General features: G+C 39.2%; 1 protein-coding gene and 1 long non-coding RNA gene across 2 annotated transcripts; both read right to left on the bottom strand.

Moving 5' to 3' along the window:
- Positions 1 to 395: 395 nt before the first annotated feature.
- On the bottom strand, positions 396 to 1,217 carry LOC145550617 (uncharacterized). Its single transcript, XR_014086490.1, has 2 exons — positions 682 to 1,217; positions 396 to 591 (listed from the first exon to the last, which is right to left on the bottom strand). It is a non-coding gene; the product is annotated as an uncharacterized LOC145550617 (long non-coding RNA).
- Positions 1,218 to 3,467: 2,250 nt separating this feature from the next.
- Positions 3,468 to 25,242, bottom strand: LOC103473282 (LIM/homeobox protein Lhx5). Its single transcript, XM_008423388.3, is given in 8 exon segments — positions 3,468 to 5,089; positions 16,302 to 16,467; positions 20,688 to 20,812; positions 20,815 to 20,964; positions 21,791 to 21,838; positions 21,841 to 21,948; positions 21,951 to 22,012; positions 24,541 to 25,242. Coding segments are annotated over 8 exon segments (1,182 nt in total). The 5' UTR covers positions 24,714 to 25,242; the 3' UTR covers positions 3,468 to 4,739.
- Between the last annotated feature and the right edge of the window lie 572 nt (positions 25,243 to 25,814).

The raw sequence follows: 25,814 nt of genomic DNA, 5'->3' as shown, positions 1-25,814 counted from the left end.
TTTAAATAGTATTAAATTACAACTTTTAGTATACTCAACGTACTTTTTTGGAACAACTTCAAGTTGTACTTAGTATACTTTAAGTATACTTTTTTATGTAGTATTCAAGAGAAATATTCCAAAAATATTCCATATTGAGTGTACTAATTCCATTATAGAATTATATTAAAATTATACTTTTAATGTATTTTAAATATAGGCTACTACTAATATACTAGTAAAGTATTTAAATAACACTTAATTTTTATTTTTGATTTACTGCTATTGCTAATAAAGTACTATTTTAATTACTCATAAGTCTTTACTTTGTACATTACATGCATAACTACACTACAGTACTTACATTGTTCTAGGCTACAATTACATGGAAAGATTAATTACACAAGATGTTCAAGGTAATTCAAATATTTTCTTTTATTACCAACATATTAAAATTGTCCAATTTTACTCATAACTTTATGAACTTTACATAAATGATCAGTTTACACATCAAAAGTGAACACAATGAACATGAAAATTGAAGTGTGATAATAAAACATGAAAGTGAGGATCAATGACAGAACATTCTCGTTCACTGCACCTTACAGGAACCTACAAAAAGGAACAATAGAGCAATTAAACAGAGAAAGAATTTGTATTTAAAGAGAACAGAAAAATGGCAAATAAAAAAATAATACTTACAATTTTAAGACGTTGTGGACGTTGCCATGTATGTGACATCATAAGAACTGATGATAATTGGGACCGGATGCCTGAGGTGGAAAATCATTTCTGGGTGTCGTCTTTGCCTGTTTATGTTAGAAGTAGAAAAAAATAGTCAGCAATGTCATAGAATCAGTTGATGTTGGCATCAACTATGAAGCTGTTTTAAGTGTGGTTGTTGCCCCGTTGTGTTGTCGTCTAACTTGGACTAGGACGTCACCAGCTTGAATTTACCAAAATGAGTAACTATTGTAAAGGCCTTCTCTACTTTTAAGGCATTATGCGAGGAAAAATGGCGAATTTGAACAGCGTCTGTTATCTTCCCTGCGTTCAAGTTTTTTCTTCTCTTTGTGGCGTTTTATAAATAAATGAAAGTGTGCAATACCGCCACCATCTGGTCTGGAGTGTGAACTGGAGCTAATGCTGTTGATTATAAGGTTTTACATCACACATTTTGAGCATATATTTTTAAATATACACAAAATATGTTTTAAATATACTTGAGAAAGTGTATATTTACACTTGGGAAATATATATTTTGTTCACTTAAAGTATACTTTTATTTAATATATTAAAAGTGTATTTTTGGTACAATTATGTGTAAGTGTGTTTAAAGTTCTAATATCAAATTTGGTACAAGTGTATTTTTAGTACACTTCAGATATACTTATAGGTAGTACACTTAATAATTAGTATACTTAAAGTGTACTTTCACAAATTTATGTTTGAAATATACTAAAGTATACTTTTTTTCACCTGGGATATCAGACGTTTAGCAAGAATAAAACAGAACAAAACCTATTGATGTAAAAAAAATTAACCTCCTTCCTATTAAACTTAGAAGTGGATAAAAGCATTTAAAAAAAAGAAAGAAAAAAAAGACAGTCCAGCTAAGAGGACTCAAGGTTTTAGTTTAAAAACACCCCAAAGCCCTACAATTAAGAGAAACTGAACCCATAGTTTAGATTTTAATGCAGAGTATTGCATTTTGTTTTTTGCAACTGTGATCCAGGAGGGACCTTTTGCTCTGTGAGAGCTCAGATTAGTGTTTAATCCCTCTGCAATTTCTGTTCCAAATCCAAAGAGCGGAGCCTCCGGACATCAAAGAAGCAGAGAGAAACCTCCACCACTGGTCCATCACACAGGCAGCCGTCTGGCCTCTCAACCAGCTGCCTGCTCCAGGAGAGATTTGAGCATCAGTGGTGAATATGGAACCGTACATTTGCAGAAACCAACTCGGGTTCCCAAGATGCAACAGTAATGCATGTTGGGCCAAAAGTGCAGAGTCTTTGTTACTGGTGGTGTGAAACCAGCAGTTGATAATCAAGATGGCTCCAGATTCACCTTTTTATTTTTCTCTTTCTTTTCTTAAAGTGAGATTGATAAAATAGGTTCTAATATAAAATCACTTTCCTTTTGGCTTCTAGCTTTTCTTGCCATCACTTGTGCACTCTTTTTCTCTGACCCTTTCTTGCTAAATAGCTTGCAGATTAATTTATGTTTTACTTTCTTTATTTTTAATCAGTTGCAAATAATTAACAAATTCATGAACTCATTTGTTGCTTTTTCATTCACGGTAGCCTCAATGTTTCCTTTACGACCTTTGTGTTAATTTTTCCTGTTAATTTTTATACAACATGACAAATACTCTTTAAATCCAACAAAACCTTTAGAAAATGTTTGATAGAACCTGGTCTAGACTATAAGACTGATTCATATATTTACATTATTAATGTTCATTGTAGTTAATCAACGCTACAACTTTACCCAATTTAACAAAATACATTTTCCAGTTCTGGTGGGTTAAATCGATCCAATAAATCCTTTAATCTCCATGTGCAAAGTGCTGCCTTTGAGCCCCCTCAACTCCTCCACACAGCTCCTTCAGACTAGCCAGCGGCAATTAGCAAACACCTGGTAGAACTGAGCATCTGCTAATGCTATGTTTTCACTGCAACACTGGTAAAAAAGGGTTAGCCATGCGGTGATGACTTCCTGAAGGCAAAGTTTCAGAAAGAGCAGGAGTTTCTTAAAGAGACAGAGGCCCAATTTCAAGGCGCTAAATTACAAAGTCATATATCTTTTAAGATAGATGCTTCCATTTGTATAACTGGAGATACCATAGTTACTTTATTGTGCTATAAAATGACACTATGTGTCTGAAAAATTCATTAAACATATGATGTATGTAATTTTTCCTCGAATGAACACTACAGACCATTGGACCTTTAAGAAAATTTGCCTAATTCAGGCGTGTTACCCTGCAATTATTCATCACAGTTGATAGGGACGAGTTAATTGAAACTGCTTTGCATGATATGGGGTGTTTAGCTTTAAAGCATTTCATTACATTTAACAAGCTTATCCTGTCTCTTGTTAAGACCTTAATGGCCGAGCTAAACGGTAGGTAGGTTATAGCCACAGCATCAAATTATAGTCTGGCATATTAAAAAGTCTACAAATGAAAAGGTCAAACTAAAAACAAAAACAAAAAAACAAAACAAAACAGATTTTCATGTTTTAAGAGAGGTTTTATTATCAGTGCTATTTACATAGAAATAATACAGCCTTGCCCTCCCAGCCCCCCACAAACTCCCCCCATGCCCCTTTTTAAACCAGCACACACTCACACAATCACCCAGCACATGTACTCTCACACACACGCACACACACACACACACACACACACACACACACACACACACACACACACACACACACATTTGTATCCAAGAATTTCTGGAGATAAGACACATTCTTTCTAGATCTTATACAATGTCCAAAAAAAAAAACACAAAATGATCTGAAAACAACAGTACAGCGAACTCAGAGGTGGCACCGAAGGAGGAAGGACTGAGCTGAAATTGGCAATTGAGTTAAATTTTCTTTAAAAGGAAAAAAAAACAGGAGCCCTGATGAGACTTGGTCGTGAACTATTACCAAAGAGGAAAGGGTAAAAAATATATCTATTAAAAGGCTGTTGTCCTCTGGTGCACAAGTCGAACCGAGACCCCGTGCGCTTTGAAAAGGCGACCACTAGATGGCAACGCGCGCCTCGGAGGAGGCAGCCGAAATGTCACAGATGTTGTCTGCCCCCTCTTTTGTTTTCCGCCTTTAGAGGAAGGAGACCTCAGCTGCTGAAGGACATTCTCCATTATGGGTTCAATGTTCTTTTGAAAATCATTTCCATTAAAACATGTTTTTTTAAAAGGGACAGTAACAAAAGGAAGGTCAGGTGAAGCAGTGAGCGGAGCAGAACTATCAGGGCCGCCTCGATGGGTGTGATGTGCGTGCGTGTGTGTGTGTGTGTGTGGTAGGGTACAAGTGTCTGTATAATTGTGTTCGTGTTTTGAATAATAGTGCAGACATCCTTCTTTCAAGTTATGATCAAGAACACTTTTTGTGCATTAAGGGACTCCAAGCCAGGATATGTGAGGGAAAGTCAGTGCGTGTCTGTCATGCGGCAGCTGTTGATTTGATGTTTTGTCTTACACAAGCAAAAAAAAAAACATGTTTAAAATGAGATTAAACATACACCGCCTCGACTGCGACAGATGCATTTGACTATGACGTTGAGGTTCAAAATTGTCGTTAAGTGGCAAAATAGACATAAAGCGAGAATCAAAATTGCTTTGGAGCAACATTTTTTTCTTTAAACGTGGTGTGAAATTAAGAAAACTAGACATGTCCCCCCTTAGGTGTTTCTCACTAATGTGTTCCTAGAGCATTAGAAGATAAGGGGAAGGCGAGAAGCATTTCTGCTGGATGGAATCTCTTGTTCAGTCCCATACCCAACAACGGATATATGCTTTGGAGCGTCTACCGTGCAGCAAAAATATCGTTTTTCGTGCTTCGCGTTACGTTCTTTCCATCAGTTTTTTCAGTTGTAGAGATGAGTCTCTGATTTTAAAAGGTTCTCTGTGGAAATTTCAGCTGTACTTTCCCCTTCTGACAACATTGTTGATACGTCTCCTGAATTAGCCGGGCAGACATTCAGCCCACGGTTGGTCCCTGGTTTTTATTGTTACTTTGTCCTTTCACCAGGCGCCTGTTTCGCCCATCTCCTGGCCCTGGTGGGACATGGGAGCGCTGTAGCTGGAGTTACTGGCCAAGGAGAAAGGGGGACTGGGTCCGCCCCCATATGCGTCCCCGGGGACCGGCTGAAGGGAGCTCGGTAAGCCTGGTTCGGGACTGGGGGTTTCCGCGTGAGAGATCATGTCCGTGTACCTTTGGTCGTCTGATGGGTGGTGTCCGGACCCTTCTATGGCTCCGGGCCCAGAGCCCAGGATGTAGGGGGACTCGGCTGGAGACTGGGCCTGAGAGGACGGAGGGCCATGGGGAAAGAAGTCGTAGTTACTCCCTGGTCCGTAGTAGTCGCCTTGGTATTCTGTGAAGAGAAACACGGGAGTTCATTTTTCCTGAGACTTTAAACACATAAAACATTCACAGCTCGCCCTAAGCAGTACGTGCAGCTTTACACACAGCTCCACCCCTACCTAAGTGGGGAAATTGATCATGTCCAATTTCCAACCAACCGGTCTCCAACAGCCTCATTTGAGTGTATAAACAACTCCACACCTCTCCACCTCAGTTCTCTCGCCTCCTCCACAGTGCATTCATCTCCCCCTCTCATTCAGCTCGCAGCCATGCGTGCGCCTCGATGGATTCTCCCGCTGAAAACTTCTGGGTCTAGATTAGAAATTCCAAAATGAGATTCCAGTCTCCCCGGCAGATCTGCCAGGTCCCGTCGACTGCATCTCTCTGTCAGTCTGATAGAGCTTAGGCACCGTCCCTCGGCTCTGCTTCGCTAAGCCATGCTTATTTCCAAACCGCACTCTATTTTCAGCTCTCAGCTGAGCTACGAGCTGCTTCGTTTTATCGGTTCATCTAGGCGTTATTTTTAATTACCCCGCCTGCGTCTTCCGTCACTTTGTCTAACCATCCGTTCATCACTAGTTTGTCCGTATGTTTGCACTTAGTTTTCAATCTGGTAGGACAATGTTAGTTTGGGTTTGTTGAAGTAAAATTATTATTAGACATATCTCTCTTACTTTACCTTCAGTCAATAAATTCTCAGAGTGATTGAAGACTAACAGCTCGTCAGATGGGAACCCTATTGCTGACTTTAGTTGTTTAAGCCACTGAAGCTAATTATTTTTAACAAATTTTTTGCAGATATTACCATTCACTCTTTCAAAACACACTTCACCAGGCAAACTACACTGACAACAGCCTGGTAAAAACCAGTCCTTATTCTACACTTCGTACCATGGGGTTTGGACTCTATTGAAAAACGATTACTTCCTGGAGGCGTGGACTCTGTTAAAGTTTTAAATTTTACCCAGTCACCATCACTAGACGTCTGTAATGTAGCCTGCGCTATAACAACCATCCTCTATAACAAAGTGCCGAGTGGAACAAGATGGCTGTTAACGTTAAGTCAATATTTAGAAGTTTGGCCAAAATGGACTGAATTCGTTTACTTACTCGCTCTCATTGCTAAAAATGGCAGACTACAATTCTAAAACCGCGCAGAAATAACATAGGGCTTTTAGGTCATTGTTTAAAACTCCTCCTGCTGCTCACTGACTGAATTCTACAGGAGAAATAGAGCTGAGTGGAAAAAAAGCCCAGATGCAGTGCTGAAGGGAAATAACAAATTGAGTTGCATAGGAAGGCAATGGCCAACGTCAGTCTACGTTGACAGAGTTTGTCAACTTTGTCAGCTTGCTGATCATTAGTCCATTTGGTCTCGTTTCTAAATTACAGAAAGAACTGAAAAAACTTCAGAATGAAACATCTTGTAAATGACAGCTACTTTGCAAATTTAAAAGTTTACAGCACGACTGGGGAAGTCAGAGAGGACAGACGAGTCGCACCGATGCAGTCGACAGCCTCAAAAAAAAAATTCAAGTTGCAACACGGACATTATTCGGCTCGGAAAGAAGCAGTCTGTTGTGAAAAGTGTTATGAGAAATGTTTGAGATCCATTGAAAGATCTTTTTCTGACTAGAAATTACATGAGCTACTGGGATACATAGACAACAACGCTCTTTGACGTGCACAATGTTACTGCAGAAAGAAGACTGAAAACAGGCAGTTTAGTGTTTCAGCTAGATATTAAAAAATGAAGTAAGCAGAGAGTTAAGCTGTTAACCAGAAAACACTTATCTACAACATTGTTGTTCCGGGTTGCAAAAGAGCGAGAAGAGCAAGACATAAGTTAATATCACTAAGGCCGAACAGAGTTATGAAGCTTCTGCTAATCCTAAAGGCTAGCAAAAAGATTCTTTAGTAATCACACATAAGAGACTGAAACTTTTATAATGTTAGCCATGCAAACCTCGTCACTTGCTAGTATTGTAGCAACTAGCTGCGATATTGGAGTCAGAGTAGATTCTCATCCCAAACATAAAAACCAAAGTGTTTTAAACAGAAGGCAACTGGACTTCCTGTCCTCATGAAGCTAACATAGGGCTTTTAGGAAAGTTAAAATGACAACTAATGCTTTTTGTTTGTTTGTTTTAACCCCTTTGCACCCTTAACATGCGTCAAATGAGGCAATGAGGACAATGGGGGTAAAACTGATACTAAAACCTTGTTTTAAATCAACTGGTCTCTCACAGAACGGCATGCTTTTCCCATGGATACTAAGAAAAAAACAGTATTTGATTTCAGATATCCTTTCTAAAACAACTAAAGAAAACCTGAAATCAGATTAAATTGGTATCAGCAGATAAATTATTTTTTCCTGTTGAATGTAAATATTGATACTTGCAAAACGGTGCTGCTATCTTGCCAGGTCGCTCTTGAAAAAGAGATTGTAGATCTCAACAAGATTTTGTCTGGTTATTATTATTATTAAAGTTTCAGAGGAATCCAGATCAGAAATTCTCCACAAAATTTTGGTAAGTGCAACACTAGTTAAAGTTTACTAATAGAGCTTCTGTTCCACAGATATAAAGATTTTAAGTTTAAATTTATTTTAAATGGAGAAACTGTTGCCATACAACATTAAGTATTTTGTCACTTCTATACAAATCTACTGGTATAAAGTATTTCCAAAATAGGTAAGAAAACTCTTTTCGATACCTTCAAAAAATCCAAACATTCTCTTTACCTCCAAATATTCTTATCGTCTTGATCGTGAAACACCCCAATAGAATAAATGAGCAACTCAACAGAAGTTACCACCATTATGCAGGGAAAATGTATGTGAATCACATTCATGTTATGGTCCGTTTTATCCACATTCACATACTGTCATTTGAAAGAAGCCAGTCGGATCTGCGAACACGGAGCTCAACATTGAGCAGCTTTAGTTTCTGTCAGCTTTGAGGATTCGGACTCGGCGCAAGTTGATCATCTATCAAATTATGAAGGTAACAACGCCTCCTGCCGCATCTTTCCGTGTGGCGCCTCCGTCAGCTTTGATTAATGGCTTCTCTTCCCGGTCCTGTTAAAATTTGTCAGCATTCAAGCTCCGTCTCTTTACCTGCCACCAGGAAAAGTGACACCTCGCTACCAGGATCCAGTCGTTTGTGAGTGGATTGCCCTCTCTGGATTAGCATGTTTTGTGTCTAACCCGTGACACTGATTGGCGTGTTTATACCTCTGAGAGGTCTTAGCTTTTGTTTTGACTTGGATGCTCAGGTTTGATGACACGAGGCTTTATTATCGCTCGTCCCTCTACGAATACAGTTATTAATAACACGCATTTCTCAATCGGCTGACTTTATAATTAAAGGTCTCATTAACTGGTTTATGGTAAGTTGGGAGATGAAGAGGAGCAGTTGATCTGCTTCCCAAAAGGCATTATGAATTTTAATGTTTTGTTAAAGTGGAGATAAAAATTCGATTTTGCTCCGTTCGCTGTGTGACGCAGGCTTTAAACCGAAGCTACTAGAGACACAAAGCATTGCAAGTAAATTGTGTCACTCAAGCAACAGTCTTCAGTCAGAGGCTTCTTCAGATTCGTTGGAAGACTGACTGCTACTGGAGATCCTTTCTGCCAACAGCATCACCAGCATCTGATTACTTTAAATTTCATGAAATTTAAATTCATGACCGATGACACCTCCGCATTAAATTATTGTTATATTTCTCATGAGGACTGGACAGAACCAGATATGTTTTTAGTGCAACTTGAAAGAAAACAGAAATATTCAAATGATTCTTGTACAATCAATCCCTCACTGTAAGTCAAAATGATCTATTTAGAATTATTTATAAATCAATACAAAAGAAGTTGCTTTTTTTTAGTTCATGTCATAATAACAAATAAACTGAAAACAAGATGCTTCTATAGGATGGCATCGAAGAATGGAATTTATTCACGTTCAAATTTTACCTAGAAGTTTCAAATTAGCAAGAAATTAATACAAAAAAATAGAAATATCCCTTGAAGTTGAATAATTACTAAATAAAAATTAGATTTCACACCTCAACCTTCAAATCCAAATAAAATATATCACTCCCAGATAAAATTCTGACTTTAAACATCGTGAGTCTTTTCATCTGCTTAAGTTTTTCTTCCTGCGACAGACTGGCGACTTGTCCAGGGTGACCCCGCCTCTCGCCCGGTACGCTAGCTGGAGATGGGCACAAGCAACCCTCCTGACCCCACTGAGAGACAAGGGTGTAAGAAAATGGATGGATGAATGAAGTTTTTCTTCCTTCCCTCAATAGAATCAGTGCCAATTCTGCTACAAAATGACACAATGCGACCATGAGCTAACGTTTGTATTTTTGCTGCTCTTTACTTGTAAAGGTCCAAGAAAAATTTGGCACAACCAGAAATATGCAGCTTTCATCCTATCTGGTCTCGTTAGCTGATGTCAAGAGATTTCACTTGACTCTAACAGTAAGCAGTTTTAAAATGCTAGCCAAACTTTTTAATTAATTAGTGTAAATATTCCACACTGACAAGAAGCACGGATAAATCTAGACTAAAAAACAAAAGAGAAAAAACTGTTTCCTGTTGTCGTCTGTCACCTTGGTGGAATAATAAGACGCACTGCAGGCCTTTTAGGATGTTTTTCTGGTCTTTTAGAACAACTCTACGTTAATTGAATTTATGTTTCGCTGAAATGTTTAATTAAATCATGAAACATAGGCTGATCTCTAAAAATCTGGGCTCATAAATCTCTCAATGCTGCCATTTGGAGAAAAAAAAAGCTAGATGGTTTTCAGATCAGATTTGTGTATTTTTCATGCGGATAACCAGGCTGAGTTCTTTCAAACTCTCCACAAAGCGTGACCGTCAAATGTTTAAATCTACATAAAACACAAATAACAACAAAAAAATACTTACTTTATGTTAGCCTTTTTCCTTTGTAATTTTGAAAATTTCAGAAAATGGTCCAACATACTTCATGGATTTGGACATGAATGGTAAAAGTTGGTGGGGTTTACAAACTTTATTTTGGTCTCCGAAGTAAAGCAATGTGACTTTGTTTATGAAAATAAAGCAATACCAAGGAGCGTTGTTTTTTTTTTTTTTTTTTGCTGTCGTTTTTAGCAAAAACGCAAACAAAAGCTGAATCTGAACCTTCCTTTTCACATCCAAGCTAGCATCAGCACTGCAGCAGTCTGTCACTGCAGGAAGTTAGAAAAGTTGCAGTTTAAAATACTTATGTACTACGCTACAATTAATGCAAAATGTATTATTTTTTTCTTCATTTTTTTAAACGTTTTATGTGGTTCAGCTGGTAGGTAGTGGAAAAACTGTCTTATATATTTTATTTTTGCTGATAATGTTGCAGTGATATCAGCTATTGTTAGCCAACATGACAAACGTTCCTTTGGTTAAGTTTATGAAAGCTGTCATGTTAAAAACTCATAAAGGACCTGAACATTTATTTTCTGCTCCAAACCTTTCGCTTTCTCAGCAGTGCTCACTTCTGCACACATGAACACATTCGTTAGGTCTTCTTAAGCATTGTGCAACACACAGTAGCTGATACAGGACTGACCTTTGAACCCATTTATTGCTTAATAGATTTTTTTTGGTAGGAAATTGATCTAAAGAATGCCTTAGCTGTTCATAGGTGAGACCTCATAGATCTCATAGTTAAAATTGGATCAATTTGGTTCAAAAGTGAAACTTTTGTATTTTTCTTCACCGTGCTGTGGCCATCCCAACTCAGAACCAGCTGCACCATTAAAAATAGTTTGTTTGTTTTTTTGCAACATTTGAATAAGATGAGCTGAAAACCTTTTCTGACTACTGACAAAGCCTCGTTACTTGATGAGCTGTACATCAGCATACCTCATAGTGCACAGCAAATTAATATGCCAAAGCCTTTTCAAGATTGTATTTTGCTGTTATGATATTAACGACTTTTTTTCTGACAATTAAATGAAAATCCATTCTTCGTGTGTCTCTGAAACATTCCGTCAGAGCCGTGCCATCTCTAGCAGTCTGGTGGCAGCGGTGCCGCCGCAGACCCGCAGCCGTTCTGGTTGGAAATTACAATTCATGCTAAGCGACTGACAGCTTTCTTTAAAGACAGCAAACTGAATTTTATCTCTAGTAATATCGTGATAGCATCTTGTCAGAGCAAAATATCATGATATTTATAACGATACTTTAAGTGTGATATGTCTGACCAATTTTTGAATTGTTTTGTTAAAACTACACTCAGAATTTAGATAAAGTTTATAGGTGGCTACAAAACACTAGTAGCATATTGACATGATAAACAAAAACAACAGAAGAACCAAACCAAATTCTCTGACTTGTTTTCTGAAGAAACTCAGTGTAAAGAATTATAATTTGAGAGCAAACCAAAGCCAAATCTTTTTAACGTCAAGTTGAGAAACTACAATGCAAAAATGACAAAAGTTCAACAGGGAATCTGAGTCTAAAGTATCGACTTCGTCACACTAGAAGTGAGCCGATACCAATACACACTTAGTTTCGATATTATCAATATTTTGGACTGATCCACCAACCTCTAACTCTTAAAATGGTGGCTCTGAATTTGAATCTTTTTTTTTTTACTACTTGAAGATCATTTCAGAACCTCTTGCTCCATGAGTTTTAGAATCATTAACCCAAAACTAGCACAAACCATTTAAAAAGGATTAAAGCAACACCTGTATGCTGCTGCTGCTGCTCCTTTAGATCCATTAACAATTACAAACCTCCATCTGCCTTCTGCCTCTCACCACCTTCCTGTTCTACAGTTAAAACTAAAGCCATTTTGTCTCAGCAGCACCTTGAGCCGAGATCGATGGCAGACTTTATCCCGGCGCCCCAGATGTTGCACTCGCATTTCTCTGAGTCTCACCATATGTTCCCCGCGCTGCCATTCGGGTCCAGAGCGGGGAGAAAGTAGGAACTAACAGGCTAGATATCCGCCACCTGATTTCAATTTCAGCGTGTTTTGCCTTCGCACGCGCCCAATAAGACGTGACGTCGCTCTCCCGCACATGCTAATTATCTGGTGTGCCCAACAGGCCTGCGCGCTAGTTTGGGTATAGAGCACGTCGTGTGTGATGTGTTGAGGGGAGTGTTGGAAACCGCGGCCTATAATTACACTCACACATGCGGCAGCATCAAGCCACACGCACGCACACACGCGCACATACACACACACACTCGCACATACACACACAAGTATCCCTGAAGAAGAGAGGCGTCGGCTCAGATAAAGGGGAATCGGCCGGCCTGTGCCGCCGCACAAAGGGTGTGAAAAGCGGCGCTCAGAGGCAAGAGAGAGATGAGAGAAAGAGAGAGAGATGGACAGACAGAGAGAGAGAGAGGCATAGAGGTTTTGTCCTCTGTTTCACCCCCTCCTCCCGGCTCGGTTCCTCGCAGCCTTGACGGCTCCACTTTATTGTGTCCTCAATGCCAAGGCCCCCTCAGGTAGGTGTTGCAGATGTATGGAGACCACAGCAGAGCTCCGACTGTCCATCAAAACAATATAGCTCATAAACATGACAGGTGCATCTGCTTTATTTCTCCTGTTTAATTCGGTGCCCTAGTTGTTGGTCGGTTTTGTGTTCGGATATTCCTGTCTGTCTGTCAAGGGCTGAATTTCTTTTGGGAAAGATTTATTTGCTAATGCTAATCCAGCGGGTGGGTGACTCAATCTGAGCAGTAGTGGTGTCTTCTTCCAGGTTACAAAAGTTCTCCAAGTTGTTTGTTGGATGGAGTGATTTCTACTTCTTAAAAAAAAAAAAAAAAAACTAGCAAAAATTTATTTATTATTATGGGAACAAACCCGGAAATCTAAAATATCTAAGGTTCACCTGTAACGGTGATTTTAAGTATTGTTTGGTAAAGTATAATATTAACAAAATCAACTGGATTTTTATGTATATGCCAGTCCTCAGTAAACTGCACATTGCTACCTGCAGACGTTTGGAGGTCACACCCTGACGGTTTCTAGAACCCTGGACTATTGATGCCACATTTTTCAATCTATGGATTTGATAGCTTTAACACGTTTGATGATAATTGTAGATAAATGTATATATGTATATAAGATATATTAATGTTTAGCTTGCCAACATCATATGGCTTTCATGTTTTTATGCGATAGTGTGTTCAATTATCAATAGATTTCCAGATAACTCCTAAACTTTCTACAGAAAGTGTCACATTTTCAAAATTTTGCGATTTGAAAATGACCAAACAGAGATGGTTCATCGCCATAAGAGTTTACACAATACATTTTCTTTCTCCAACTATGTTTGCCTGCATGATTACTAGGAAGCATGGGTCAGCATGAGATTACAGTTTGATAACCATGAGTAAACTAGTGGGGGAAGGGCAGCGCTGCATGACGCTATGATTCAAAAAGCCGGAGAAAACACCAGTCGCTTCATCACTGGCTTCGCCTTAAACAAACTTTAAACTTTAGGAATGATCTCAGTTTTGAAAGTAAAACTTTTAACCCCTTAACAGTCACCCTCAAAATGCTGAAATGCAAGTCAGAGGAGCCCAAAGTCGGTCCTGGAGGGTCAGCATCCTGGACATTTTAGTTCTCTCCCTGATTTAACACACCTGGATCAGATTATGGGTCATTAGAGGCCGAAGAGGAACATTGACCTGCTTAGAAGGTTGTTACTACCACCAGGAAGAGAACTAAAACATGCAGGATGCCGGCCCTCGAGGGCCCACTTTGGGCACTACTGATGTAAGTCAATCGGTTTATGAGGATGCCGGCGTCTTCATGATAGTTAAGGAGTTTCTGATGTACCTTGATAATGGTAACTAGTCCATGACTTACTGTGCTGTAGGCATAAGTAATCTAATACAGAAAAACGGTAGATGCACCTTGAGAGCATCTACATACACATTTTATGTTGACAATGTAAGGTTTATTCATACAGCAGATTTTTTTTAAAGTAGTTAAAACAATACAATGAGAGCCAATAGAATCAATTTAAAAGTTACAAGTAATTAAAGTAAAAAAAGATCTGTTCGAAGCAATGATTTGAAAATCTCTATGTTTTGAGTTGTGAGCTCCTGAATCGATAGAACAAGGATGAGCAACATGGACTGAGAGCTTTATCGCGATATTTCGCAATGCTATTGTGATAACAATAAAAATGATGATGAAAAACTATTTATTACTGTATGGCACAACGTCACAGCTCCACAAAAATACTGTTGTCCAAAAAAAAAATTCCCATTTGAAACAGACTTTTACACGACACTACCAACTTAAAGAAATGTAATTTGTTCAAATTTGCTCATATTTATTGATGCAAACAGCAGAGAAAACATTAAAAATAACATTTACAATAGTCACTTTTTTTAAATCATTAATTGAACTTTATTGTGACAACTATAAATCAAAATCCTCACGATAAATGATAAACGATACAATAAATGTCGGTTGTTCGGTAGTCCAACATTGGACTACCGAAGAGAAACCGGCTAGTAGACCCGAGTTCTCTCACTGTCGAGTGGATGTAGCAGAGATCATTTAAATAGGGTTGGAGCAAAACTATTAAAAGCTTTAAAATCAAGTGCTAAAATTTTAAATTCAACTTGGGATGGGACGTGAAGCCAGCGAAGAGAAGCCAAGACCGGCGTGACGCGTTCACTTAGTGCCAGGTAAAATCTGATCAGCACCATCACAGTGGTCCAGTTGTGATGTGATAAAAGCATCAATAACTCTTCCCAGCTCTTTAGCAGGTAAATGGGGCTCAACCTTGGCAACAACTCGCAGATGGAGGAAATTTCACATCACATTCTTAAGACCTGGCCTGTCATTTGTCTAATCTGACAAGAACAGCACACAGAGCATGATTCCTTTGAGATAACAGGGTCTGCATGTGAACACTGCTGATATGCTGAGTAAATATTTATTCCACAACTTTTATCTCCGACATGAAGCGATTCCAGAAGCGGCCTGACTAGTGTCTGCGTAGAATTTTTTTCTTTGTTTCTCTCTGTTTTTCTGGAGACCTGTATTCTGGATTTTTATTTTTTTTTCTGAAATGAAAAGCTACCTTCCCATTTACCTTTGGTTCTAATGGACGTTGTGTCATTTAGTTGCCTCCACGGCATTTGTTCGCATTTCACACATTCTTGTCTTTTGTCGATTCCAAAAATCAACTCTGACGTAAAAGAGGAGAAAAGAGACGATTCGAATCATATTGTACCAAATCATCCAAAGAATCAAGATTATCTACAAAAATTAACATTTTTATTTGATGCAACCCATAAATAGTGAAAAGTACTTTTTAAGTTATAATGTCTGGGTCAACGATTTAGCAAAACGTCACAAATGTACGTGTTTTTCAGCTATCCATACCTATCAAATAACCCAGATCCATTTTAAACGGAGCTGTTGCCATGGATTTTCCAAACAGACCACTTATTGCTCCTAGTTATTTATGTATTTCATTTATTTTCTTTGTCTTTTCAAACATAAGAAATTGGATATTTCAGCCACAGCTTTTGTAATTTGGATAAAAACCTGTCTAAATCCCCACGCATCCTGCATCGGTTAACTTCGTTGCTGATGACATGTTCATATTTAGAGCAGAAAGTTAGTAACTTTGGAGAGCAAAGCTTTGGCAATATGTAGTTTATTGCTGCTTTTTATCAAAGAAAAGTGGTACTTTTATACGTAATGATGGTCACAGGTGCATATTTTTAGGCATTTATCCCAAATAAAAGGACTTTTTAAAATATTTTTTTGATCAAATTTGTGGTTTTAGTAATTAGCCAAAATACTAGGTTTCTGACTTTGATTTGGTAGCTGCGTATGTGATTCAAACTGAATAGCTGGTATTCAATTATAAGCACTAAGATAAATTAACAAAAGTCTCTTTTTACTAAAAATACCAACAAAATGACTGGTGTGTGCCTGAGTCAAATTAAGGTCTTGGCTGTTTTTCTGAACACAAAAACAAGTAGCTAATGGAAACTAGTCTGATATCCAAAAACACTTTCATTGGACTGCGTCCACATTACCAGCACAACAAACCATTTATATCATGTCTTCCTGTCATTCTACCCGCACTGATAATGTCAAGTTCTTGATACAGATGTTCAACCTGGATATGGATCGTGTTTGCTTGAGGCCGGATAAAAAGTGTGTGAAAATGAGTGAGAGTTTTTCCCGCCCTACCTCCGTAGTAACCGTAGGGCCCAGGTCCTAAAATGTCTGGGTCCTCCAGCCTGCCTCCTAGAGGCCTCATCCTCCTGGGGCCCCTGAAGAAGGCGTGGCGTCGGGCCCCCAGGGCGCTCAGCTGCTTCATTCGCCGCTCTTTGGATCTTCTGTTCTGGAACCAAACCTTAAAACGGCAACAACAGCAAAAAAAGAAAGAAAAATAAAACGATGGCAGAGATGATCAGTGGCCGTTTTTCCTGCAGTTTTTTAGCTTTTCATCTGGATTCTGTTTCTGAAACTCTCACGCACTTCTAAGATCCACCTGATCGCATGTTTAGCAGAAAAAGTAGAAGATGGACAACTTTTTTTCCCTTCTTTCTTTGTGGTATGGCTCCATTTCGTTTTTTGAGCTCTCTTTTGCAGAGTTTGCACTGAAAGCCGTCATTCCCATCAGCCTTGACTTTCACTCAAGTTTCTGCCTTCCTTGAAAAGCCTCGTATTCAAAACGGCGAAGGAGTGTTTTTGAAAAATCTAGGAGGGATTCACTTCTGACCTGTTTGGATCCTGTTTTAAGACACCTCTGCCCCCATTTGCACGAGTGTTTGTGCTTTCTTTTGTGATGCTTAAGTTCTTTGATCTATCAAGTAATACGGTTCAAGAAACTCTTTTTTTTTCTTTTAACCACACTCAAGATTAAAAGTAAAGACAGCAGTAGGCTGTGAAATTAAACTTTAGTTTAATTACAATAAAAGATTTACAGTATCAGGACTTTACTGTTAAAAGCTGGAATCTTTTTCTCATGTTTTGTCGGTGCTGGAGCGCACAACCAGGCTTGACACGAAATTTTTCTGGACGATAAATTTTCCCATTAGTTATTGCGATAAACGATAATATTGCTCTTTTGAGACCATTTTTTGAGTAATAGTAACGGTGTAAATGCCAGAAAACATTGTCAAAGATCACTAATTTTTAAGTTCCTCTGAACATTTATCACTGGAACTGGAAGACATTTTAAATATACTAAATAAATAAACAAAACAACAGAAACAACATATAAAATGAAATATGAAATCTATGTAAACAAAATTTTCCTTCATAAAAAGGGCAAGTTGAGACTGAAGATGTTTGTCATTCAGTTTTTAGCAAAAAGAGAGAGAAAAAATTCATGCAAATTTAAATTATTGAGCTTAATTTATCATGCGATTAATCGATTTATCGCCTAAGCACAACAAATTCAAACCAGACATAGAAATTGCAAACAAAACAAAAAAAAGCCAGCAAATGAAACACCCTTTGTTGCATTTTACAGTTTATAAAGAAGTTTTTCTCTTTGTTACACTACTTTAAGATGAATCACAAAGCGACAGAAACGGTGCGCGTCCCCAACGGCCCCCGCGCCGGAAGTTCAAATAAACGGAAGAGAATATGCTTAAATAAACTTTCTTTGAAAACTAACAAAGGAGGATTTTTTTTTTTTATTTGCAAAGCCTCCCGCGCCATATGGAGGAATGCTCTTTGCATTACAAGCACATAACAGGTCGCGTTTGCGCCGTTTGCATCGCATGCCGCATAATGATGCATGTTCGCACCATGCTAGGCTACACCAGAGGCAGAATCCCACTGTGCTACAGATTAACAAAACAACACACACACACGCGCGCGCGCACCCACACACTTAAAGAAACAGCCAAAAACCACTTAGGCTGTGCTCTCCGTGCTCCAGCGGCAAAGGCAACACCTGCTTATTGAGAACAATCGTCTAACTGTAGGGTACATTTTTATGGAAATGCTCTCGCTTCCCTTGAGAGAGCCTTGCTTAGGGATTACATCCACATGCTGGAGAAGCAGCGTGGCTCACAGGGCTCCCCGCGTCGAGAGCTGCGGTATTTAACACACACCGAACGAGGAGGAAGATGACGAAACGCAGCCTCCATTTTGGCTCTGAGCAATCTCACACACACACACACACACACACATATATATATATATAAAGGGGTGTGGGGTGAAGGGAGGGATGGTGCGACGGACTCACTGACTGACTGACTTATTGACTGGCTTTGGTGATTGACTGTATGATTGAGCTCACACACACACACATACACATAGAGAAAATTGCCTGCAGTGTATGATCTAGACGAGGCCGTGGAGATGCGGAGGAAACAGGCTGGAAGTGAGTAAGAGCGGCGCGGAGAGGTGGGAAAAGGGAGGGCGGTATGTAAATCTGTGAAATCAGCGATAATTACAGTGAGTGCACAAAAAGCCACATCACAGTTGGCAGAGATGGTGCTAATCATCCTGACACAGTCTGCACCCAGACACTCCGCGCGTACGTGTGTGTGTGTGTGTGTGTGTGTGTGTGTGTGTGTGTGTGTGTGTGTGTGTGTGTGTGTGTGTGTGTGTGTGAGTGAGGGGGGATAAGAGAAAGCAGGAAGCAGTGTGTGTGTGCGTGTGTGTGTGCTCCGTTGCACAACATGTTTGTGTCTGGGGTTCCTCTTAGCATTGGCAGGCAGTGAGGCTAACCTTTCTCTCATTTCATGGCGGTGAAACATTAATTATTTCCAAATAAATTGGCGCCTCCAGTGTAAACATGTTCTTTATCTTTCCCAAAGCGGCCCAAAAAAAAAGAAAAAAAAAAGGATTATTTTATTTTTCAAGATTAAATTAACCTTTTGTTTCAAGGATAAACTTTAAAACTGAACTTGTTTTTGTTTGTTTTTCGGTACTATTTCAAATGTATTTATGACATTTAAAGAAATTCTAAACTGTAGAAAAATTTTAAACAAAATGTTAGAAATGAGTTTCATAAAATATCACTCTGAAAAGCTACAATAACAGTTGATTATAATAGAATTAAAACTATGATGTCTTTGAACTGTTTTAGGAACTCATTAAGCTAGATAATCAAAATTGCACTGATGTTTTGAATAATTTTTAATTAAATGTTTTTGCACTCTTTTTTTCCTTTACGGTTGTGAGTTGTTTTTGTTTCTATTACAAATACTTATTGTAATAAATCATGGTTCATATATGTTGTTATGCATGTTAACTGTATTTTTTTTATCTCTTCCATTAACCTGCTATGAACTACAGATGGAATTAGCCTCTCAGGCAAAATCTGGCATATTTACATGATGTATTCATGTTGTTTAATATGCACTGTCCTCTTTAAAATAAAGAAATCTAAGCTAATATAACAACAATAATACAGTAAGTAACAAATCTAACAATCAGAAAATACACAACAATAAAGGTTAAATATATGAACATTTGGCAATTAGCACTTAATATACTGACTTACAACTACTTAAATACGTGGTTTGGAAAAGTAACTTTTTGGGTAGTTTTTAAGATATTCTTCACCATAAATACTGTTTCACTGTAACATTCCAGGCGTTTGTATGGTTAAAAACATAAACAGGCTGTTACTGCAGCCATTATTATCGTTTATCATTATTACCCAAATAGGTCCATAATGTATAGACCTAAAAGAAACATTTCACATGGCGTGCAGCCGGTAAATTGGATCTGTAACCCCACTAATGGTCCACATCATGTTTTGACATTTCTCTTACAGATAATGAGGCTTTCAATTAAACGTCCCGCACACTTCGGGAAAATTAAAAGGTATTTTACTGATTTATAATCCGTCATTTGTCACCAATTTGTCTTTGTCTCGGTGAGTCCGTCTCGCCTACTGTGGTTCAGCAGGGACGGTGGCGCCACCAAGGGGGAGACCAACCCCCCACATCTTGTTTTATGACTGAGATTTTTTTTTTTTTTTCCTGAATGAGTTTTAATGACTTGCGACAACTGTAATTTTTTAGAGTATAATTTATGATGTAATAAAAGAAAAAATTTGTAGATTCTGGTATAATTTTGAAGTTTGGGGCTGCCAACCCCGTGCCCCCCCACCCCATCTGGTCCATTGTAAACTTTCTAGAGACGCCCCTGCATTACAAAATCAAGCTTCCATCCAAGCTTACATTGGATACATGTAAAATTACATTAGCAACCATTTAAATGTGGTAGAACGTGGTTGGTGCTTATCACATGAGCTTACCAATTCAGACATTCAACAATATTTGCTTTGAATAGGCCAAAAGGCTTCTGTCTAACGATGTGAACAGGTGGGCAAAGAATGAAACGTGGAAAAGACGTTCAACTGTCGCCGAAACGCGGTTGTGGTTGCTCAAATGGCCTCCATCTTTGTTTCTGCTCGGCAGATTCAGTTTTTAACTGATTATTCTGGACTAAATAAAAACAAGGCCGACGAAATAATCGGAGAAAAGATGTCGATTTGATCTCCGGTGGTCAAGGTTGCTACATTTGTTTCAGCATCTCAATGCAGTCTCTAAATAAAGTAAATCATAAATATATATCCATATAATAATATTCTGAGTTTACCTGGATGACTCGCATGTTCAGCCCCGTCTCCTGCGCGAGCTGCTCCCGGATGTGCCGCGTGGGCTTCGGCGTGGCCACGAACGCCGCCTTTAACGTCTCCAGCTGCTTGGCCTTGATGGTGGTCCGGGCCCCCGCCGCTTGGCCCCGGAGTTCTGCTCCTCGTTCTCAATATTGTTCGTTTCCTTATCTGAGGACGTGGAATTGTCCGTCTCCTTTATGTCGTCCTGTATCGGGTCCTGGAGATCCGGCGATAAACTCCTATCTGTGCACGACGAGACTGCAGGGGGACCCAGGGGAGCCCGGGTGGGTGAAGTGGGGGTGGGTGGAGGGGGGTGATGCAAACAAACAAGGAGGGAAGGTCACGATCCGAAATGTCAAGGAGGGAGGCAGAGAAAGGGAGGGGCGGTTTAATTTTAATTAGCCCAGGTGTTGGGGGGAGAAAGAAATCTGAATGTAAAATTTCAGATTCTGCTCATTTTAACAAAATATTCTTTTTCGCTCATCTTGTTTATGTAAAGAAATAGAATAAGAAGCCATTTCATCTCTCACCAAATACACTAACGATAACTAACACGATAATATTCCATGTGAATAAACCGAAAATAACCGAGCAGCTTGAGCATGCAGGGTGGATGCTGTCCTCCTGTGTGTGTGTGTGTGTGTGTGTGTGTGTGTGTGTGTGTGTGTGTGTGTGTGTGTGTGTGGTGTGTGTGTGTGTGTGTGTGTGTGTGTGTGTTTCTTTTTTTTTCTTTTTTTTTAAGGATGAATAGACAAGAAGAGGAGCAGCAACACGCGCCACGTTAACATCCTCATCCCCCCCTCCCCTCCCCCCGCGGACCCTGCTACACAAAACCAGAAAGCTATTGTTCTGTGGAGGTAAATATTGAAACTATTCTTCCACAAGGTTGTGAGGAAACGCTCTCCACGGACCCCCAGCTTTATTTATTCTCTTTATTTCTCAGATCTATTTTATTTTATTTCTCTCTTCTCGCCACTTAGGCCCCCCCCACCCCCTCCCACAAATTTTGCAGCCAATAAGCGCAGCTCAGCTGTTTTTTTTTTGTTTTTTTTGTTGTTTTTTTGTTTTTTGCAATGTCGCTCACCTGAGTTCAGGTTGACTTCCTTAATGGCCCCGGAGCTCAGGTAATCTCTTTGCACACGAACTTGTTTTCGTCGATCACGTAGAGCTCCTCTCCCGTGGACAGCTGCTTGTTACACACCATGCAGGTGAAGCAGTTCAGGTGGAACACCTTGCTGCGGCTTTACGCACCAAGTCGTTCGGCGAGATTCCCTGCAGACAGCCCGCGCATTTTGTGCCAAAGCGCCTGGACACACAAGAAAGAAAAAAAGATCGAATCAGACTAAAATCTTTGCTTTCTATTAAAGTCCTCTGTTATTATTTAAAACACTGATTATGTTATATATATATATTATAAAAATTATTATATATATATATATTTATATATTAATAATATATATATATATATATATATATATATATATAGTGTAAATCTAAAAATTTATTTTAAGTCCCCACTCTATGTCGAATTCAGGCTCATGCATTACATTATAAGTCATTATAACATTTTATTCAGCGGACAGAAGAGAAGATTTCCATCTGGTGTGGCTGAAGACCAAAAGGACGCTCTAATGACGGGGTTTGAGTTCATCAGATGAGCAAACACAGCCTTACTTTCACTTTTTTTAGTATCAGACATAAAATATCTGTTTTCTCATCTATATATATGAACGCAAATTAAGTTGAGAAGACGTCAGCGTAAAGACCCACGTGGACGTCCAAGCGTTGTTATTAAGGTTGTTGGAATTGAGAAAAATGGCTTTTCCTAAGCCGGACTGTTGATTTCTTTGTTTAAGAAGGTGATTTTCTTTCTTTCTTCCCTTCTTTCTTCCTTCCTTTCTTTCTTTCTTTCTTTTTTTTTTGGTTAATAGGTGAAGGTGAATAAACGTGGTGGTTTGTGAACGGGACATCTAAGTTTGACTTTCAGTGTATTTATTTAGGTTCAAATTGAGACCCATATGGGATAAAAAAAAGTAAAAATCTATATCCAATATATTTTCTAGGAGAAATAAAGACAAAGACAGGCCACGCTTAAGCAGAAAATGACGTCTGGAGGTGAAGTACTTTACTTACCGTATTAAAGATCCAATTAAAAAATAACGTGATCAATATGAAATAAAATTCAATAGGTATTGTAATTAAAAAAAATATATATATATAATATATATATATATATATATATATAATTTTTTTTTTTTTTTTTTTTTACTATTGCGAACTGATTAATTCTTGGCAGAACTCTGTGATATCAGTATAATAATAATACAGGGGGGAAAGGGAGCTAATTTTGACGGAGGCGCTCTGACAATAACCCCACGCAAAAACGTATTAGTGACAATCAACACATTGTAGCCGCGGATATATTATGGGATTAAGCAGAGTGGGGGAGCATTTAGCGTGAAAATCTTCCTTTAATCCATATTCAGCCGCCTAAATGGTAGGACGACTCATCAGTTTGATGCACAAATATAGCGCAAATAAATCTGATCCTCTAAATATAGGAGGATGGAGAGAAAAAAATAACATTTGTTGTCTTTTATTAATTGTAACAGAATTCTATTGAAATGTGTTGCTGCTTGAGCCTTTGGGGTGAGAGCAAGCTGCTTTTATTGTGGAGCATTGTTTTGTTTTGTTTTAGGGGGTTTTAACACCAATCTGAGCTTGTTTCCTCATTGCAATGGGATCGCTTCACCGTGCGCCTTTCACATGCATGGCCAACTGCCCCCCCCCCCCCCCTCCCCTCCTCCTCCCCTTCCTCACCTCTCCAAAAAAAAAAAAAGAAAAAAAAGGGCACAACACTACTTACACAACAAATGGACACATTAGGGTGATTACTGTTTCGCCCGGCTAATGGCTGGGCCATTTAAATCCAGCGCGCTTGATGGGGACCGCAGTAATATGATGGCCAAGGCCGCGCGAGGGGCCAATAACAGCCCCGGCCCCCGACTAAAACATAGAGGGGGGAGGTAAAGGGGTGGGGGGATGACGCGACTTACATGTCATTAGACAATTTGGGAAGAGTAGGACAGTCACGTTGAAAATGAAAATGATGCGACAAAAACAAGGACTTCACTTATATTATATCACTCAATTACCTGGAACACTTTTTTGGGGGGGGCGTGGGGTTTAGGGGGTTAGGAGGAATTGGGAACCAGTTAATGGCCTAATGGATGTTTGGGAAGTGGCACCAGGAGCTGAGAGTGGACTTTAAAAATTAAATAATAATAATACTAAAAAAAACAAAGCAAAGCCGTTTCCTCATAGAAAAATGGGAGGATACTATTTATTTAAAGCTGTTTTATCAATTGACATTATAAACTGAACCTGATGCTCTCCTTTATATTTGTTTTAGATTGAACTTCATTTAGTTGTAGGAGATTTGAGTATATATATATAATATATATATAATATAATATATATATTATATATATATATATATATATATATATATATACTGATTGAATTAATGGGCCAGAGTCTTTATGTATAATTTGTTAAAGGCAATTTCACTAAAATGTCTCATAAAGCTGGCTATTGTTACTGCATTGCTTTTACTGATTTGATTTTAAGGTGAATTATTTTATATTGAACATTTTCAGTTCAAAACTGATCTGTTTTGGTCCAATATGATTGAGAATGTAATAACCTTTTACGTTTGGGTCAGATTTTTTTTTTTTTTCCGCGTGAAATTTAACATTTTGACCCTTAACAATCTACGCAAAAGAAAAAGGAAAAAAAATCCTCCCAACCGAGTCCAGTCTTTCTCCGCGTTACCTGAAAAAGTCCATTTTGCAATAGAGCTTTCCGTCCCGGGAGAAGCACTTCTCGGTCAGGTTGCAGTTGCATTCGCAGCACTGGACGCACTTGGCGTGCCAGGCTCTGTCCAGCACGTTGAGCAGGAACCGGTCCAGGATGGGCCGCTCGCAGCCGGCGCAGAGGACCATCATGTTGCCGGCCCGTGAGACGCCGAGTGCCGACCTCCCTGCTGCACGGACTGCGCTGCTCGGACTGGGGCAAGCCGGCTCTACGCGGAACAACGTCTTGGCTCCTGGTTGATGAGCTCTGCCGGGGTGAAAAGTGGAAGATTCTCCCCCAACCCTCAATCCACCAGAGGAAGAAGAAAAAAAAAAAACAGAAGAAAAGAATAAAAGAAAAAAAGAACTGTTCCGGTCCTGAGTCCTGGGTCGGGATGCTGTCACCAATCCACAATCCAAAAGAAGAAGAGAGGGAAGAGATTTCAGGGCTGCGTGATGGACAAACCAACCATATTTTCTCTCTTCTGTTTCAAACACCTAAAGCGTCATCTTTCATTTATTAGTTTAGTTTTTTTTAATTATTATTATTTTTTTTTAAAACAATCCCCTCATCGCTCGCGCTTTGTTTTTAGTCCAGTAATTTCCTCCGGGCTCACCTCACGTTGCCACTTTCACATCACTGTGCCTGGGTTATCATGAGAGAGGTTTTTTTTTTTTTTTTTTCTTTCGCCAAGCGCGGAGCTGCATCCAGAGCTCAGATTGGACGAGGCCCCTGTTAATTCCCCGCATCGGACGAGCCAATCAGAGCGCAGTTGTCATGGTTACACGCTCATAGCTGTGGTTTTGTGTGTGTGTTGTGTGTGTGTGCGTGTGTGCGTGTGTGTGTACAGCCTCCGAGCCAGGACCCCGGAGCGCAGAATACCTGGGCCCGTTTGTGGTGACGCCGGTTCATGGAGACTTCACTCATGAATTCATTCACTCAGGAGATTCCTATAAGCACACTAAGATTAAAAAAAATATATATATATATATATGATATTAGGAATTATCCAAAACAATGCTTTCTGATACATACCCTCAGCGGCCTTGTGTGACAAGAGGAGGAGGAGAGGTGGGGGCCCTCGAGGGCCTTTCTCATGCACGCAGCTATTACAGGGAAATGCGATGGATTAACTGGAGCTTATCAATGGGGAGAGCCCGGTCACCTGGTGCTTTAACAGGGCGGCCCCCAGCCGAAGGGAATTTCAATATTTACCAACAGACTCGTTTTGTTGGTTGCAGTTAAGCAAACAA

Source organism: Poecilia reticulata, unplaced genomic scaffold (genome assembly GCF_904066995.2).
Source record: "Poecilia reticulata unplaced genomic scaffold, P_reticulata-male-v2 Scaffold_114, whole genome shotgun sequence".
Taxonomy (NCBI): domain Eukaryota; kingdom Metazoa; phylum Chordata; class Actinopteri; order Cyprinodontiformes; family Poeciliidae; genus Poecilia; species Poecilia reticulata.
This window is presented reverse-complemented; position numbering and strand designations above follow the sequence as displayed.